Here is a 16,193-nt window from a genome sequence, read left to right as displayed (position 1 = left end):
GCTGCGCGAAAGGGCGATTTCTTTGTCAGACCCGATCCCAAATCTCCGAAACCCACACAATTTCCTGCCCGGTAGTAGAGACGCCCGGTGGCCTTTCGGAAGTTGGTGTCGAGAGGTGGCTGGTGTGTGTTGCACAGCGCAGTAATCGTTAAGTCCTTCAATTAGTCATCCTGTAAACGACGTAGAGAGAAATTTTATTGTAACTTTGTTTTTTGACCTGAATCTAGGTCGCTCACTCAGTCAAGGAAGGCCCCGCCGAACGTAATTAGCATTTCTTCTAAACGGCTTCCCCTCTAAATTGCACAGTAATTGCGAGGCATTGGAGCGGATGCTGCCTGTCAAAGCTCCGTTCTGGCGGCAGCTCCTTCTGGTGGGATCGAGGGCCTTTACCAATACAATTGCGTAGTTAGTCACCATCTTTGAAGATACGTCAAGAGTTAATCATAAGATTTAATAGTATTTTGGGGTTTGCTTGTTAAGCTTTTAGAGAATTTATTTCTAGTTGATTTCTACCTTTTTATTTGTCGCCTAGGCCAGTTGGAAAACATTGGCCTAAAGGTCAGTGAAAGAGTTGTAATTTCAAAAGCAGTCAAATTAACCATCGCATTTTTCGTGGACCTATTTAAGATGCCATAAGCATTGTCTGTTGTTTTTGTTATGTCCAGTCTGCTTCTGGTTCATGATTTGTTCTGCAGCGTTCAGAACGAAAACGTAACATTCCAGAGATTTTTTTAATGCACTCTTTATTTCAATTAAACGTGCAGATGGTGTTTTGTCCTTGTAGTTAGGGATTTGTACACAAAACCGTGTTTAACACTCTCGTTGTAATTTTTTTCTAGTGAGACTGACTCATACTGGCAGACTATCCGATATCTCGAACGTTCAATCGACTGGTAAGTGTTGGAATATTGCCATCTTTAATCTCTTGCCCTCCGACTTAATTAGGTCAACGGTTGTTTATGGTTGAAAATATTATAACAGAATACATCTAATACATCTTGCAACTAGAAACCTTTCCTTTTTTAGCGGCCTGCACAATCTTTGAATGGGTACGGTTTGCTTCCTGAATGGTACTAATACAATGAAGCTAGAAACTTTGCTACAGTGAGATGTAGCAATCAAATATCTGTTGTCATAAATCTGTCCCTGTATTGCATTATTTTTTCAGGTTCATCAATTTCAAATTATACCTATGAATACTTTGAAAATTACCTTTTTGTAGCAGCAGCACACTACATTGTAATTAATATTTGTATAGTAGTGGAAAAGCACAATTTTGTAGTGAACCAGTTAATCTTGGCAAATACGTATTTTGCATTCTATCATTTTACTGTGCTGCAGGCAACAGTGTTCCCAGTTCTGCCTACCCATCCATTGGGTATAAATGCTGGAAAAAAAACAGGTTCATTTGAGGTTTCATTTGAAGTAACCATGATTAGGAAGTTAGCCATGCAGCTTTCGTATTGTTCCAAAGCTATTTTGCTGAAATATTATACATGAAACATGACACCTACTTGGGCAGGTCACAAAGTTAATCAAATCAGTGGCTTTAAGACTCTTATCTAAATGGTCCGAGAGCTGGTAAGGTTTGGAAAAGGAATCTTAGCAGTGGCCTATGACTTGGTGATTAAAATCAGCATGTACATGAGGCCAGAATTACAAGACTGGAACTGTCCCAGTGTTTGAAAGCTGTAGGAGGTTATAGAGATTGCAAGTGGAAGGGTCTTCAAGGGGTTTGAAAACATGAATGCGAATATTAAGGTCAAGTAATTGCTGAACTGGAGGTCCAAATAGGTCATTGACCATCAAGGTAATAGTTTGATGGGGAGGAAAAAATTAGGATACAAACAAGTAGGTTGTATTATGCTTGTTTACAGGAAGTTGTGTGCAGATATCCAGAAGAGGGTGTAATAATTGAATCAAGATAACAAAGGCTGGGATGAGGGCATCTGCATCAGATCAGCTGTGGATAGATTTGAGAAACAAGAAATCAAGGAGGTAAAACTACTTTGCCTTTGTAATGGAAAGTTGGCAATTATTGAGTAGAACATTTTTTATAATTTAGAAATATAGGGGAAGCTGCTTCTTTAGCAGACTGTCAAATTTCAGTTAATTACAGAGGATAAATAACATTCGTACCATATTTGCAGTAGGTAATTGCTAGCTTCAACAGAAAAGCCAACAACCTGACCTACCAACACTATCAGGATCCTTAGAGTTATAAGTAACCAGCACAATGTCTAGATGACATAGGGTAGTTTAACTGACATCTCAAAATATCTCCGTCATGTAAACTATCTAAGTTGTCATTGTATTATCTGTATATATTTGTAGTAGCACTTAAAGCACAAGATCAGAGACCATTTCACTCATTTTGTCTTTGTCTTTCTTCCCTCTCTTCACTCCTAATGTACTACAGCCCAATGTAATGGAACTACCTACAAGATGCACTGCTCCCACCCCCTCTTAATTGCATATTTAGACAACATCCCAAGTTCAGTACCAAATAAAACCTGCCATTGTCTCCTCTGGACACAAGGGCAATCCCAATAGCAACTAGAGAGCAGGGTAAAATAAAATATGATGACATTACAGCTATTTGCACACATCAAGAATTGAGTTTGAATGCAAAAGTCTGCGAAGTCCATATCTTTCCCAAACTCTCTCCCATAGCTTGCACAACTGAGCTTTGTTGGAGCACAGAAATATTTCATCTCAGAAACAGCATACGTGGAGGTTTGTGGCCTGCTCAGTGCAATCCATGCTGCGACCTGCAGGTGGTCAGACCATTGTATGCACTTTGTAATGTGTATTCTGATTGCTTCTGGAAGAGCTATGATCCCCGGGATTCCAGTATTATGGATTTCAAAGGGTATCATAATTTGCTTTGAGAATAAAAATGGAAAGATTTTAACCCTTTTTGTGTTTTGCATAAAAATGCTCATGAATGGACCATTGCAATGTGAATAAATTCAGATGTATAAATGCAGAGCAAGACTTAACACATGCTTTCTAGCCTGCATTATCAAGTTCCTTTCTGTGCAACTCTTTGAGGTGCAGAGTTTGCTTCTCAGTTAGCAGATGGACGGAAATTATGAAATTTACCATTAAAACGCAGTGAGTAATAACTACTAAGGCATAAGTGAGGCATAAAGGCTGTAAAGTCTGAAGGAACTTGAAACCTATCAGTAGTTGGCCTGAAAGGAGTTTGCTGCACTCAAAACTAAAGATATCTTGACTAAGTAAAGAGGAGAGTCTTGTGGCGTCCAAATACAGTCTAGCTGTATCCAAGTGCATGTGCAACAAGAGACTAGTGAAATAAACTACAAAAAGCTCGGGGTTGGAAAATAAAAATGGCCTTTGAAGGGAACCTTTGGTGACATTTAAGAAAAGTATCTGAATCTGAACTTTTACGGTGATGTGCATTGAACACTTCTGTTGTAAAATGGAAAATATTAGATCTCAATTGGAATACAAGAATTTAATTCCCACTTGTTGTTGCAAAGGAAATGGCGAGATCTAGGCAGGAATGCAAGGGTAAAATCCATCAGCCACATTCCACAGGATATTCCGTAGGGTATTGGCAAGATGGCAGCAGAAGCTTGGCACACATTGCTTTTGCATCTCTCAATTAGAGATGCCCCCTACACTGGCCCACAAGAACAACCTTGTGCTACTGGGTCTCCAGATTATTTTTGAACTTTATTACTCAGAGGTGGAAGCAATCCGTTTTGATTTGGCTGAGTGTTGCCAATGTTACATTGCAACAACATGGAACAAGTTCACGCATCCAACAGGGTAATAAAAAAACTTTGATTTTCTTGTAACTATGGACCTTGTATGTAATGATTTTAAGAAGTGAATAAGATCTATTTCTAGGCCGGCTGGTGGCACAGTGACATCAGCGCCGGACTTTGGAATGGAGGTTCCCGGGTTCAAACCCAGCCGCTCCCGCTCCCGAGTACGCTTTCCATCCGTGCCTGGTTGAGTGTCGAGATTGCAACTCGACCTCGTAAAATAAAGGGGAAAATACTGCGAAATATCTGTGTGAGGAGTGACGCACCTCTCTCTTGCTCCGTGTCTTGTAAAGGCATGAAAAAGACATCGTCCCGCCAACATCGCACATGCACGCATGGATGCATGCACACGCCAAAAAAAAGATCTATTTCTAAAATCTGACTATTAGCCTCAGAAGGCAACACTCCATGGCATTCAAAAAAGAGACTTTTTTCCCCAAAGAGTTGGGGATTTCAGTGGCAACCACTTTCCCCTTTCGAAATCAAGGTTGAACATATTTCTTCCCTGTCCATGTTCAAAAAACATTAGCAAATTTAGCATTGTCTGCAAACCCTTCAAGCTTGTGTATGTGCCGATTTTGTAGGAAGACTGATGTAGGGACAGTTGATTCAAAGATTCTCAACCGATCAAGTCAATGCAGTGTTTTAGCAGAGCTCTTAAATTTCTGTTGGTGGCCACCAGCATGCGAGTCCCAGGTACTAGGTAAATTGGGGATTCAACTTGAATGTTCATAGTCATTGTTCCCTAATCTCCATGATGTAGAATTTAAAATCTGGGAATTCCTAGCCCCTGCCCTCACAGCTTCCAATATGTTGTCAAAGCATCCCTATTATATAACATCGAGACAGGAAAATTCAAGATTGTTTATTATCCTTCTTCAGTATGAGTATAAAGAAGAACCGAATGATTGTTACTCTGGATCTGATGCAGCATTAAAAAAACACAAGCATAAAGAATGATTGAAAACACAAGTATAAGAGCAATCCTAGAAACACAACATACAAGTAACTGTTATGTACATTGATTGTATAGACATAAAGTGATGGTAGGTGTGTATGTAGGGTGGCAGGTTGGGTGAAGGTGTTGATCAGCCTGACTGCTTGGGGGACGTAAATATTTTCGGGGCTAGTGATCGTGATTTGGATGCTGCATAGCCTCTTCCCTGATGCGTTGGCCAGCTTTAACTACCTATTGTCGAGCCCTCCTGTCTGCTGCAGTATAGTTCATGCCACATAGTGATGCAGCATGTTCAGTTGCTCTCAACCGCGCATCTGTAGAAGATCCTGAGAATTGATGTGCATTGACCAGCTCTCTCTGAAAGGAGGAGTTAGTGAGCTTTATTGACAGCGGAGGATGCGTTCTTGGACCATTAGAGGTTGTGCAAGATGTGCACTTCCAGATGATTGAAACTGCTCAGTTTCCCCTGCTGTGCCACCAAAAAGAAGAGGGATGTGAGTGGTGCAGGTTTTCGTAAAGTCGATAACCATGTCCTTTGTCTTGTTGACATTGGGGAAGAGGTCATTTGCCTGGCACCAGACCTCAAGTCGTCCACGTCTTCTGTTGGCCGTCGTATTGTTGTTGATGATAAGCCCCACCACTGTTGTGATTCTGCATACTTGACAATGTGATTGCTGGGACATTTGGCCATGTAGTCATGTGTGAGTAGAGTGTCCAGTGGGATCAGCACGTGGCCTGGGGGTGGGGGACACCTGATTTGAGGATGACAGGGAGGGAGAGCTGTTGTGCATCCTGACTGGTTAAGAAATCCAGCACCCAGGTGCACAATGGTGTATTTAGACCAATGTAAAGGAGTTTGTTCACCAAGGGTCTGTGGGACAATAAATAGTGTTGAATGCTGAACTGAAATCCAGAAACAGCGTTCTGGCATTGATAGAAATCGACATTCTATGGATGTTGTATAGGATGGATGCTTTACCTTTGGGTACGAGATGTCCTTTTGGCAATCTAGATTTCATCCGTGCATCTGCACCCCTGTAGCTGCAACCAAATTAGGCAACATGTGGAATGTAACATCAAGACTAATTTACCAAGGATTGCAGTGGACAAGTTTAACTAATTTGATCTTGCTTGCTGTTGGGTGGAACAAAGATTAAAAGGCTACTCAGGATTGCAGTTTTGTTGATCATTCTATTGATTGAATGCAATCAGTTTATAAAATTATACTTCAGACTAATCTGAATTGTTTGTGCAGCATTCTCCATCATTTCTTCCAAATGGAAAAATGCTATTGGAACAATTCCAAAGTACTGCTTTCGCAAATATTTTTGAGGAAGGCTGAGTTTTAAAATTTAATAATTGTGCTGTGAATTAAACTTTAAAATTGGTCATTATATTTATTTGGAGCAAAGATAATTGCCTAAAAGCTGATATGCATTCATAGTTTTTGTAACAATTTGGTCATCAGAACGAAACATCTTATTCAAGACACTTTGAAGATGTTCAGTGAACGTATCACATTTTTTTATCAATAATTTAGCTAATACAATGTTTAGCTGCCTTCAGACTTGGTGAGAGTTTGATTTTCAGTGGCCTTCAGTAAACTGAAAGCTGAACTGGAAGGGAAGTGCAAAATATTCTGCAGTACAAAGGGATAAAGGAGCCATGAAAAGCAATTGATCTCCATACGAAGACCAAGCTGTTTCTTCTGTTAATGTAAGCTCGCATTCCAATATCTTAAACTTGGCTAATTACATGGACGGTATAATCAAGCTGACCTGAAAAATTGTGCAATATTTGGAAATTAAATAGGCCACATTTCAATGGGTTTCACTTCCAATGCCACATCTAGTGCATGGAGAATCACTTTGGTTTTTTAAAAAAAAAATAAGTTGACTAAGTTTCAAGATGCTGTATGTGAATGTCATTCCGAAGGAAAGTTTTCTTGTTTCATAACGTGATCTAGAGTTTTTTCTAGGATATTGAGTTTTCTGGTTTCTAATTTATGACTTAACAAATAGATTTTGCACTGCTGTGTTTTTTTTAAATATCTTTTGTTCTGTAAAGCTCAGCAACAATATCCATGGTGATTCTGGTAATTAGTTGGGAGAGTGAATTGTTTATATGGTGGATGTATGTCTTTAGGTGCTCAATGTTCAAAAGTTGTATACACAATTCATCTTAAAATTCTTGTTCCTTGAGTCCATATTGGGAAATTATGGAAGAATTTGTCATCATTAGTTTCTTTTTATGCTGTTGTTTAACAGAATTTGAAAGAGGATCCGAATGGCCAAGGTGATCAAAATATAGGTAAGCACAATAAAAATGGCTAATTGAATAAGTGACTATCATAAAGGTGGAACTGACCAATCTGTAAACTGTTGTAGGTAGCTCCTTTCAGTGCACCTGTTCTGTATTTTGGTGTGCTCACAAAATGCCTGTTAAGAAGAAGAGAAAATCTTCAGGATCAGAAGACGCCAGCATGAAAAAGTGTAGGATAAACAGGTGAGTACCAATTTAAGTTTAACATCTTTCTTTCACTCTCTCCCTCCAAGCCACACCTCCCTCCAAACATCACATTGATGTCAATTATAATCACAAACACTTACCAACAATTTTCTAATTCAAATTCACTCAAGATTAGGTATTACAAATTGACTGCGGGATTATTTTAAACTGCATCTTAGAAATAACAGCTCTCCATTTGTGTACAAAATAAAGCGTAGAAGGTTGGTTCCTGACTTTAATATAAAATCTCCTGTGATTAATTTGATGTATAAACAGTTGTTTTCTCAGATAATTTAATGTTTTTAAATACTGTTTAGTAATGTTATTAATTTCAGCAACTCTTAACATGAGTGACGGGCATACATGGACCAGAATTTCATTTGGTTGGGGAAATCTATTTTCATTCTCTCTTGTCAGTAACTGAAACTGAAGAGGCATATTTTGCTTAACATACATTTAACATGCAAGGATATGTCCTTGATATCAAAACAGATTCACTCATCGCCACTGCTTAATTCTTCTAAATTTTTTATTATGAGATTGGGATATTTTAACTGAGGCTTTTGGGGAAAACAAATTGTACTAAAGATTTTTTTTAAATAAATAAAATAAATCTTCATCTTCACAGCATGGAGACAGGCTCTTCAAGCCAACTGGTCCATGTCAACCAGTCTTCCTATTACATTCAGATGAGAATAGGGGTGGGAAGGCTACAGTTGAGCTAAGGTGGCAGACTGGGTTTATTAGGTCTAACGGCTTGTTTTAATGCATGTTCCTTTGTAACATAAGAGCCTGAAGAATGAAATAAAAATTAAGCTGTTTCATGGCAAATGGCGCACTGACCAGCTTTTGTCTTTTTAAGTTTCTGTAGAGTACAGACACCATCTAGATTAATAAGTGATGACAGTTTTTCAAGCAAAAAGTGCCTAGCTTGGTTTTATGAATATGCAGGTAAGAATTTTGAAGGTATATTGTTATATCATGGCAGATTATGATGCCTTAATGTAATTATTTGTCCTCATTGAAATGCTTACAAAATATTTTGAGGAGAGCTAGATTAAAATGGGTACTTTTTCTGCAGGATCTGAATAAAGGAGAACATGGTTTTTAAGTGTGTTGGAGCAGTGGAAAATTAGTAAACGGTGCTATTGCAGTGCAGCATTTCTGTTAAATCTGTTGCATGTCAGTTGCATAACAGCAGATGAGAAGAGCATGTTTGTTCTGTCTGTTAACCTGAGCATTTTAATTGGACACATTCTTGACTAATATTTCTACAAAAAAAGGACTTCCCTTCTGTTGCCCCCATCATACCTTACCCAACAACAAACCAGTGCAATATTATTGAAGTACATAAATGGTAAGCGGCTTTTAGTCTAAATAAAGATGGTACTATAGTACTGCAAAGAAATGTACAAATTATTAAGCATATTTCCCAAATATAGAGGCTTTGAGATCTTTCTGAATTGCTCTACCCCAGTATTTTGTGATGTGGTTATTGAAAGCTTATCATTTGTGACAGGTTTTGGACAAAATCACATTGCACTTTCATAAGAAAATGTCATTGAACATGGCACCACAAATTCTATCTTTACTTAACTCTTCGGTGAGTATTCAAAAGGTATCTAACAACATTCTAGCAAATGATTTTTTGTTTTAACTTAACTTGAGGGAATGTACCCCTTTTTTCCCCTTGCTGGTCTGTATGTCGGCTGCAGTCAAGGACAAGCAGGCAACTTCATGCCAGGTTTCTGCTGGTGGCACTCTAGACAAAATGAAGGAGATGTGCTGATGCAGTCTATGAATGACTCTTGCACACCTGAACCTTCTCTCCCTCTGTTGGAAAATACCAAGTTTTTCAACACCTTTCCATTTCAGTAATGAAGATCAGGAGCTCTGGATTTGGGAGGGTGGTGGTGTTCTAATTTTATTAACTCTAAACACTAGTATGATTTTAGTATGCTGTGCCAATGACTAAGTAGATTGACCAATTCATCTACAGTCATAACATTCCATTAAAGTGCAACTGCTTCTGTCCCACCTGTAGCTAACTCCTGTGATACATTACTATTGGGTTCATTAGGGTCAGAGTCATACTCTATATTGCAACTACTATAGCATTGAAACTATTTCATTTATTTAATGTGTTCTGATAGCATATTCTTTCAAAGCTTAAAGCCATCCAAGATACGGCATGGGGAACTGCTTGGTACCCATGGTCAATATTAAATACATCTGCTCAGACACAGAATCAATCAAGCAGAAATTTGTTCTAAGTAATTGCCTTCACAAATCAACCGCAGTTTCAGAGGAATGAAACAGAAAATGCCAAAAACATTTAGCTCGAACAGCATCTGTGGGAGAGAAACAATGCTTTAAGTCTAAATTCCTTTGTCAGAACTGAGCATAGGATCTTTCACCTGAAATGTTAACTTTCTTGCCTCAAACACTTGAATGTTTCCAGCATTTTCTGTTTTATCTCATTTTCATATCTGCAGTTTTTCTTTGATATTCAGCTTTTTTTTTGCTCTTATTCACAAAACACACATCAGCTTTGCTTTTGGATTTAATTCAGCATTTGGCATTTCAGTGCATTTAGGTTATTTCTTTCGGATGGCTTCTGTTCTTCAGTATCAACATTTAAAAATAGATTTTCTGTGTGAAATAGTTAATATTGTTATCCTTTCATGCATGCGTGCAATAAATATTTTATCATGGCTGGGTTTGTTCAATGGAATTTAGGCTTGTTTGCAGAAGCTTGAATTTGAAGCTTAAACATTGCTCCTGTCTTGCTACAGCTGCCTTCATCGTGATGCATGTCCGCTGCATAACAAAAGATCTAGATAAGAAAAGCATGTTTATTGTTGTTATTTTATTTAACATGCATTGGAAAACTGAAAACTTAGAAATCAGGTGGAGCGACAAATTTTTGGATTGGTCACTAAATTGTATTTGTGTTGTTGTTTAGTACCCTCATTTCCGGTGTTTGTTTGGTTTCATTCGCCTTTTGGAAAACTTTGTCTTTGAATTTTTAAGCTGCCTATGGAGATAGCACTTAAGACCATAAGACATAGGAGCAGAATTAGGCTATTTGGCTCATCAAGTCTGCTCTCCCATTCTATTATGGCTGGTTTATTTTGCCTCTCAACCCTATTCTCCTGCCTTTACCTCATAGCCTTTGACACCCTTATTAATAAAGAACCTATCAACCTCCACTTTAAATATACCCAGTGACTTGACCTCATCAGCCATCCATGGCAATGAATTCCACAGATTCGCCAACCTCTGGTTAAAGAAATTCCTCCCCATCTCTGTTGTAAAGGGATGTCCTTGTATTATGAGCGAGGTCAGCTGCCTCAATGGCTATTGTCCAATAGCACTTGCATCCACAGTCGTGAAGTATATTGAGAGGTTGGTGATGAAACATCAACTCCTGCCTGAGAAGCGAGTTCCATCTGCTCCAGTTTGTTTACTGGAGCAATAGTTCCACAGCAGATGCCATCTCATTGGCTCTTCAGTCAATCCTGCAACATCTGGACAGCAAAGGTGCATACATCAGGATGCTCTTTATCGACTACAGTTCAGCATTCAATACCATCATCCCCTCAAAATCAATCAATAAGCTTCAAGACCTTGACCTCAATACCTCCTTGTGCAATTGGATCCTCCATTGCCTCACTTACAGACCCGACCGAGTCAGTTCAGATTGGCAACTACATCTCCAGAAACTCCCATCAGTACAGATGCATCACAAGCCTGTGTGCTTAGCCTCCTGCTCTGCTTGCTTTACACCTGTGACAATATAGCTAAGCATAATTCTAATGCCAAACTCAAGTTTGCTGACAACACCATTGTTGTAGGCCTAATCAAAGGTGGTGACAAATCAGCATTAGAGGGAGGGAGATTGAAAACCTGGCTGAGTGGTGCCACAACAACAACCTCTTACTCAATACCAGCAAGACCAAGGAGCTGATTACTGACTTCAGGAGGAGGAAACCAGAGACCCGTGAGCCAATCATTAGAGGATCAGAGGCAGAGAGGGTCAGCAACTTTAAATTCCTTATGAAGATTCAGCATAACATCTAAAACCTTGACAAACTTCTATAGATGTATGGTGAAGAGTATATTGACTGGCTGCATCACAGCCTGGTATGGAAACACCAATGCCCTTGAACAGAAAATACTACAAAAAGTACTGGATACAGCCCAGTCCAACACCAATACTCTCCACACTATATTTATATGAAACTTTGGCACAAGGAAGCAACATCCACCATCAGTGATCCCCACCACTCTCTTCTTGTTGCTGCCAATAGGAAGAAGGTACGGGACTCTCGGGACCCACACCACCGGGTTCAGGAACAGTTTTTACAACTCAACCATTTGGCTCTTGAAACAAAGGAGATAACTTCATTTAACTTCACTTGCCCCATCATTGAAATGTTCCCACAACCTATGGATTCTCTTTCAAAGACTCTTCATCTCATGTTCTTGATACTTATTTCTTTTTTGTTTATTTTTGCATTTGCACAGCTTGCTGTCCTTTGCACACTGGTTGAACGCCCGAGTTGATGCAATCATCAATTGTTTTTATTATCGTTATAATTCTATTATGGATTTATTGAGTAGGCTCACAAGAAAACTAATCTCAGGGTTGCTTATGGTGATGTATAGTTACTTTGATAATAAATTTATTTTGAACTTAGAACATTGCCCCCCCCCCCCCGCCCGTCCTAAAATCCTCCAGTGTAGGAAACATCCTCTCCACATCCAATCTTGTATAGGCCTTTTGATATTTGATAAGTTTCAATGAAATCCCCCCCCCCCCACCCCCGTACTATGTGGTGCATGGCCAAGTGGTTAGGACGTTGGACTAGTGATCTGAAGGTCGTGGATTCGAGCCTCGGCTGACGTAGTGTGTGTGTCCTTGAGCAAGGTACTTAACCACACAATGCTCCAGTCTACCCAGCTGAGAATGGTTACTGGCAAAAACGCTGGGGGTTAACCTCGCACTGGCGTCCTATCTGGGGGGGGGGGGTCTCGTACTCTAAGTCACTTCATGCCACAGAAACCGGCATAAACACTGGCCTGATGGGCCACGAGGCTCGGGACAGACTTTCTTTAAAATTTTAAAAAAAATCCTCTCCCATATTCCTAGACTTCAGTGAGTGCAGGCCCAGAGCCATCAAACAATCACATATGTTAACCCCTTCTTTCCCAGGATCATTCTCATCAACCTTTGGACCCTCTACAATCCCAGCACTTCCTTTCTCAGATAAGAAGCCCAAAACAACTCGCCATCTTCCAAGTGTGGTCTGACCGATGTCGTACAAAGTCTCAACATTTCATCCTTGCTCTTATATTCTAGTCCTTTTGAAATGAATGCTAACATTGCATTTGCCTTCTTTACCACTGACTCAGTCTGCAAATTAATGTTTAGGGAATACTGCTCGAGGACTCTCTATTCCTTTTGCACCTCTGAATTTTCTCCTCATTTGGAAAACATTCTACGCTTTTATTCCTTCTGTCAAAATGCATAACCATACACTTCCTGACACTTTCATCTGCCACCTCTTTGCCCATTCTCCTAATCTGTCCAAGTGCTTCTGTAGACTCCCTGCTTCCTCAACACTACCTGCCCCTCCACCTATCTTCATATTGTTCACAAACTTTACAACAAAGCCATCAATTCCAGCATCTAAATTACTGACATATAACATGAAAAGCAGTGGTTCTAACACTGACTGCTATGGAACACCACTAGTCACCAGCAGCCAACTAGAAAACATCCCCTTTATTCCCAGTCTTTGCCTCCTACCAGTCAGCCAATCATCTATTCACGCTAGTATCTTTCCTGTAATACCATGGGCGTTTGTTTAGCAGCCTTGTGTGTGGCAATTTGTCAAAGGCATTCTGAAATTGTTTCACCTCATTAGGCTTTATACAAAATAAAGGAGACTGTTTAAAAGACTAAATTGTTACTGGTTAATTGCTTGCTTTCTGGTGATCTTGATAACAAGTGTTCAACCAGTTAAAAAAGTAATAGAATAAGATTCACGTAGTTTTCTGAAGAGGTATTTCACTCTGTTGTGATTTTTCATAGCTTAATTTAATTTTCCTTGCAGAAGAACATTATGTACCTTTGACAAAATGATAAATCAGTAATGATGGGTTCCCTAAAATAATTTTTGCCCTTTGTAAGTAGAAAACAGCATAGATTAGTTTTGAAATCAGGAAAGCATTATACAAACATATCATAGAGCATGTCAGAGTCATAGGGGTTTTGTTTGATAAATTGCTTCAGAAGAGGCTGCAGAAGCTATTCCCACTTCCTCTGGACTCGAGTAGCCAGGAGCACCTGCATAGGCCCCAGCTTTGCCAGCCTTTTCGACGGCTATGTCCATGTTCCAGGCTTTTCCCTGTAATGCTCCCAATTCTTCCTCCACTACACTGGCAACTGCATTGGTGCTGCTTCATGCACCCATGCTGAGCTCGTCAATTTCATCAACCTTGCCTCCAACTTTCACCTTGCACTTAAATTCATTTGGTCAATTTCTGACACCTCCCTCCCCTTTCCCAACCTCTCTGTTTCCATCTCTGGAGATAAGCCATTGACCAACATCTTTTATAAAGTTATAGATTTCCATAGCTATCTCTGACTATACCTCTTCCCACCCTGTCTCCTGTAAAAATGCTATTCCCTTTTCTCAGTTCTTCCATCTCCGCTGCAACTGTTCCCATGTTGAGGCTTTCCTTTCCAGGACGTCAGAGATGTTCTCCTTCAAAGAACGGGAGTTCCCTTCCTCCGCCATTGATGCTGCCCTCATCCACATCTCCTCCATTTCCCAAACATCTGTGCTCACCCCATCTTTTTGCTGCCTTTCCTCTTGCTCTTGCCTACCACCCATGAGCCTTAGCATCCAACACAGCACTCTCAGCCATCTCCAAAGGGATCCTATCACCAAGCACATCTTTACCTACCACCCCTCTCTGCTTTCCACGGGGATCGGCTTTCTGTGATTTCCTTGTCCCCTTATCCCTCTCCACTAATCCCTCCCAGCACTTATCCCTGTAAGCAGCCGAAATGCTCCACCTGCTCATTCACCTCCTCCCTCGCCTTCATTCAGGGCCCCAAATGTCCCTTAAGGTGAGGCAGCACTTCACTTGCGAATCTGCTGGGGTAGCCTTGTATCCGGTGCTCCTGAGCTGGCCTCCTCTGCATTGGTGAGACCAGCTGTAAGTTGGAAGACCCAAAGGTAAACTTCCTGATGGCCCAACATTTTAATTACGGTTTTAGTTCCAACAGGGTGGAGGAGCAATACCTTGTATTCTGTCTGGGTAGCCTCCAAGGTGATGGTATGAGTATCAAATTCTCCTGGTAATAAAAATTCTCCCCCTGCCTCCCCGTTTTTGTATTTCCCCACTCTGGCCTTACTTCTTCTCACGTGCCTATCAGCTCCTCTTAGTGCCCCTTCTTTCCTTTCTCCTAAGGTCCACTTCTTGTCTTCTGTCAGATTCCTTCATCTCCAGCCCTTCACCCTTCCCACACACCTGGCTTCACCTATCACCTTCCAACTATCCTTCTCCCCCGCCCCCCCCCCCCCAGCTTTTTATTCTGGTGTTTTCCTCCCTTCCTTTCCAGTCCTGAAGTCTCGGCCTGAAACATAAACTGTTCATTTCCATGGATGCTGCCTGACCTGCTGAGTTCCTCCATCATTTTATGTATGTTGCAGAAGAAATACCGTACTGTTTTGATGTGGTTTAAAATGGCTAATTGAACCAGTTGAATACATTGTCTTCCTTCGCTCCAGATAGACTCTATGGTGTGATCTAGAATTTTAAAGAGCATTTTATTGATTTCTACAGTTCTATAATCCCCTTGGAGGCTGGGGAAAGGAGATTATAGAATATATTTGACTTTCTGTTTGTTTCTCTGAGGAATGATAAGAGTGGGTGCACACTACCTTTTATGTGCGTACTTTAGAACTGAATATTTTGACTAAATGGTTAATACATTTGGGTTCAGTAACCAGTTACTTACTGTTCTGACATCGTTCATTGGGCCAAAAGTTCATTAGCAGATAAAACTAAATTCAGTTGACTGAATAAATCAGGAGTAGAAAATTAATATCGATAAAAGTCACAACAAAATCATTGTGATGCAATAAAATACAAGTTCACTAATGTCCTTAAAGGAAATCTGTCTTTACTCAGTCTGGCCTGTGTGTGACTCCAGTTTCATTATAATCTGGATGACTGTCCTCTGAAATGAGTTAGTCAGCTGCTTAATTGTGTAAACGTTGCAGTTGAGCAATAAGTGCTGACATAAAGAGTGATGTCCAAATTCTGTTAACGAAATTCAGTACATTAATTCTTTCTGTATTCGTCAGGTTCTTTTGTACTATTGTATTAAATGCATACAAATTTACCAATTGTAAATTAAACCCCTTTCTCTCTTAAAAGGGAAATTGAGTTAATTACATGGGGCTTTGAGAGGATATGGATTTGGGTGATTAATGAATGAATATAAGTCATGACAGTTTTAGACATATTGAGAATTTTGACTTTGGGTGATTTTTATTGTGTTTCAAGTTTTCCTCCAGTGGATTCATATCCTGTAAACTATCTGCTGGCTTAACTAATCAGGTCAAACACCATCTGTTGTGGGGGTGGGGGGGAGGGAAGAATCGTTGACATTTCAGGTTGAAACCCTGCATCGGGGAAAAAGTGGAGAGAAGAGATGGCAAGTATTACGGGAGAAAGGGTTGTTGAGGGGGCACTGGTGGACTGAGGGTGAATGAAGTGCAGATCAGGCTTGGTAGGGGAGGGGAAGGGTGGATTTAGAGGATAGTTGGGCAGATGATAAATGGAGGCAGACAAAAAAGCAGATGGAACCAGATAAGGTGAGGAGAGAGTGAAGATGAAGACACCTC

At 40.1% G+C, this 16,193-nt stretch overlaps 1 protein-coding gene across 6 annotated transcripts in view; it reads left to right on the top strand.

Moving 5' to 3' along the window:
• Window positions 1-16,193, top strand: part of dcun1d5 (DCN1, defective in cullin neddylation 1, domain containing 5 (S. cerevisiae)) — a 35,157-nt gene that overhangs the window by 946 nt on the left and 18,018 nt on the right. For 4 of the 6 annotated variants that reach the window (XM_063054077.1, XM_063054078.1, XM_063054080.1 and 1 more), the window contains exons 2-5: window positions 840-893; window positions 7,023-7,065; window positions 7,143-7,260; window positions 8,126-8,214. In XM_063054077.1, coding sequence (XP_062910147.1) covers window positions 7,190-7,260; window positions 8,126-8,214 — 160 coding nt within the window. In that variant the 5' untranslated portion in view covers window positions 840-893; window positions 7,023-7,065; window positions 7,143-7,189. Of the gene's footprint in view, window positions 1-102; window positions 123-839; window positions 894-7,022; window positions 7,066-7,142; window positions 7,261-8,125; window positions 8,215-16,193 lie in introns of those variants that run through there. The other 2 variants (XM_063054082.1, XM_063054083.1) reach the window with 2 other exon arrangements.

Source organism: Mobula hypostoma, chromosome 7, assembly GCF_963921235.1.
Source record: "Mobula hypostoma chromosome 7, sMobHyp1.1, whole genome shotgun sequence".
Taxonomy (NCBI): domain Eukaryota; kingdom Metazoa; phylum Chordata; class Chondrichthyes; order Myliobatiformes; family Myliobatidae; genus Mobula; species Mobula hypostoma.
The sequence above is the reverse complement of the archived record's forward strand: the minus strand, read 5'-3'. Positions and strand labels throughout refer to the sequence as shown.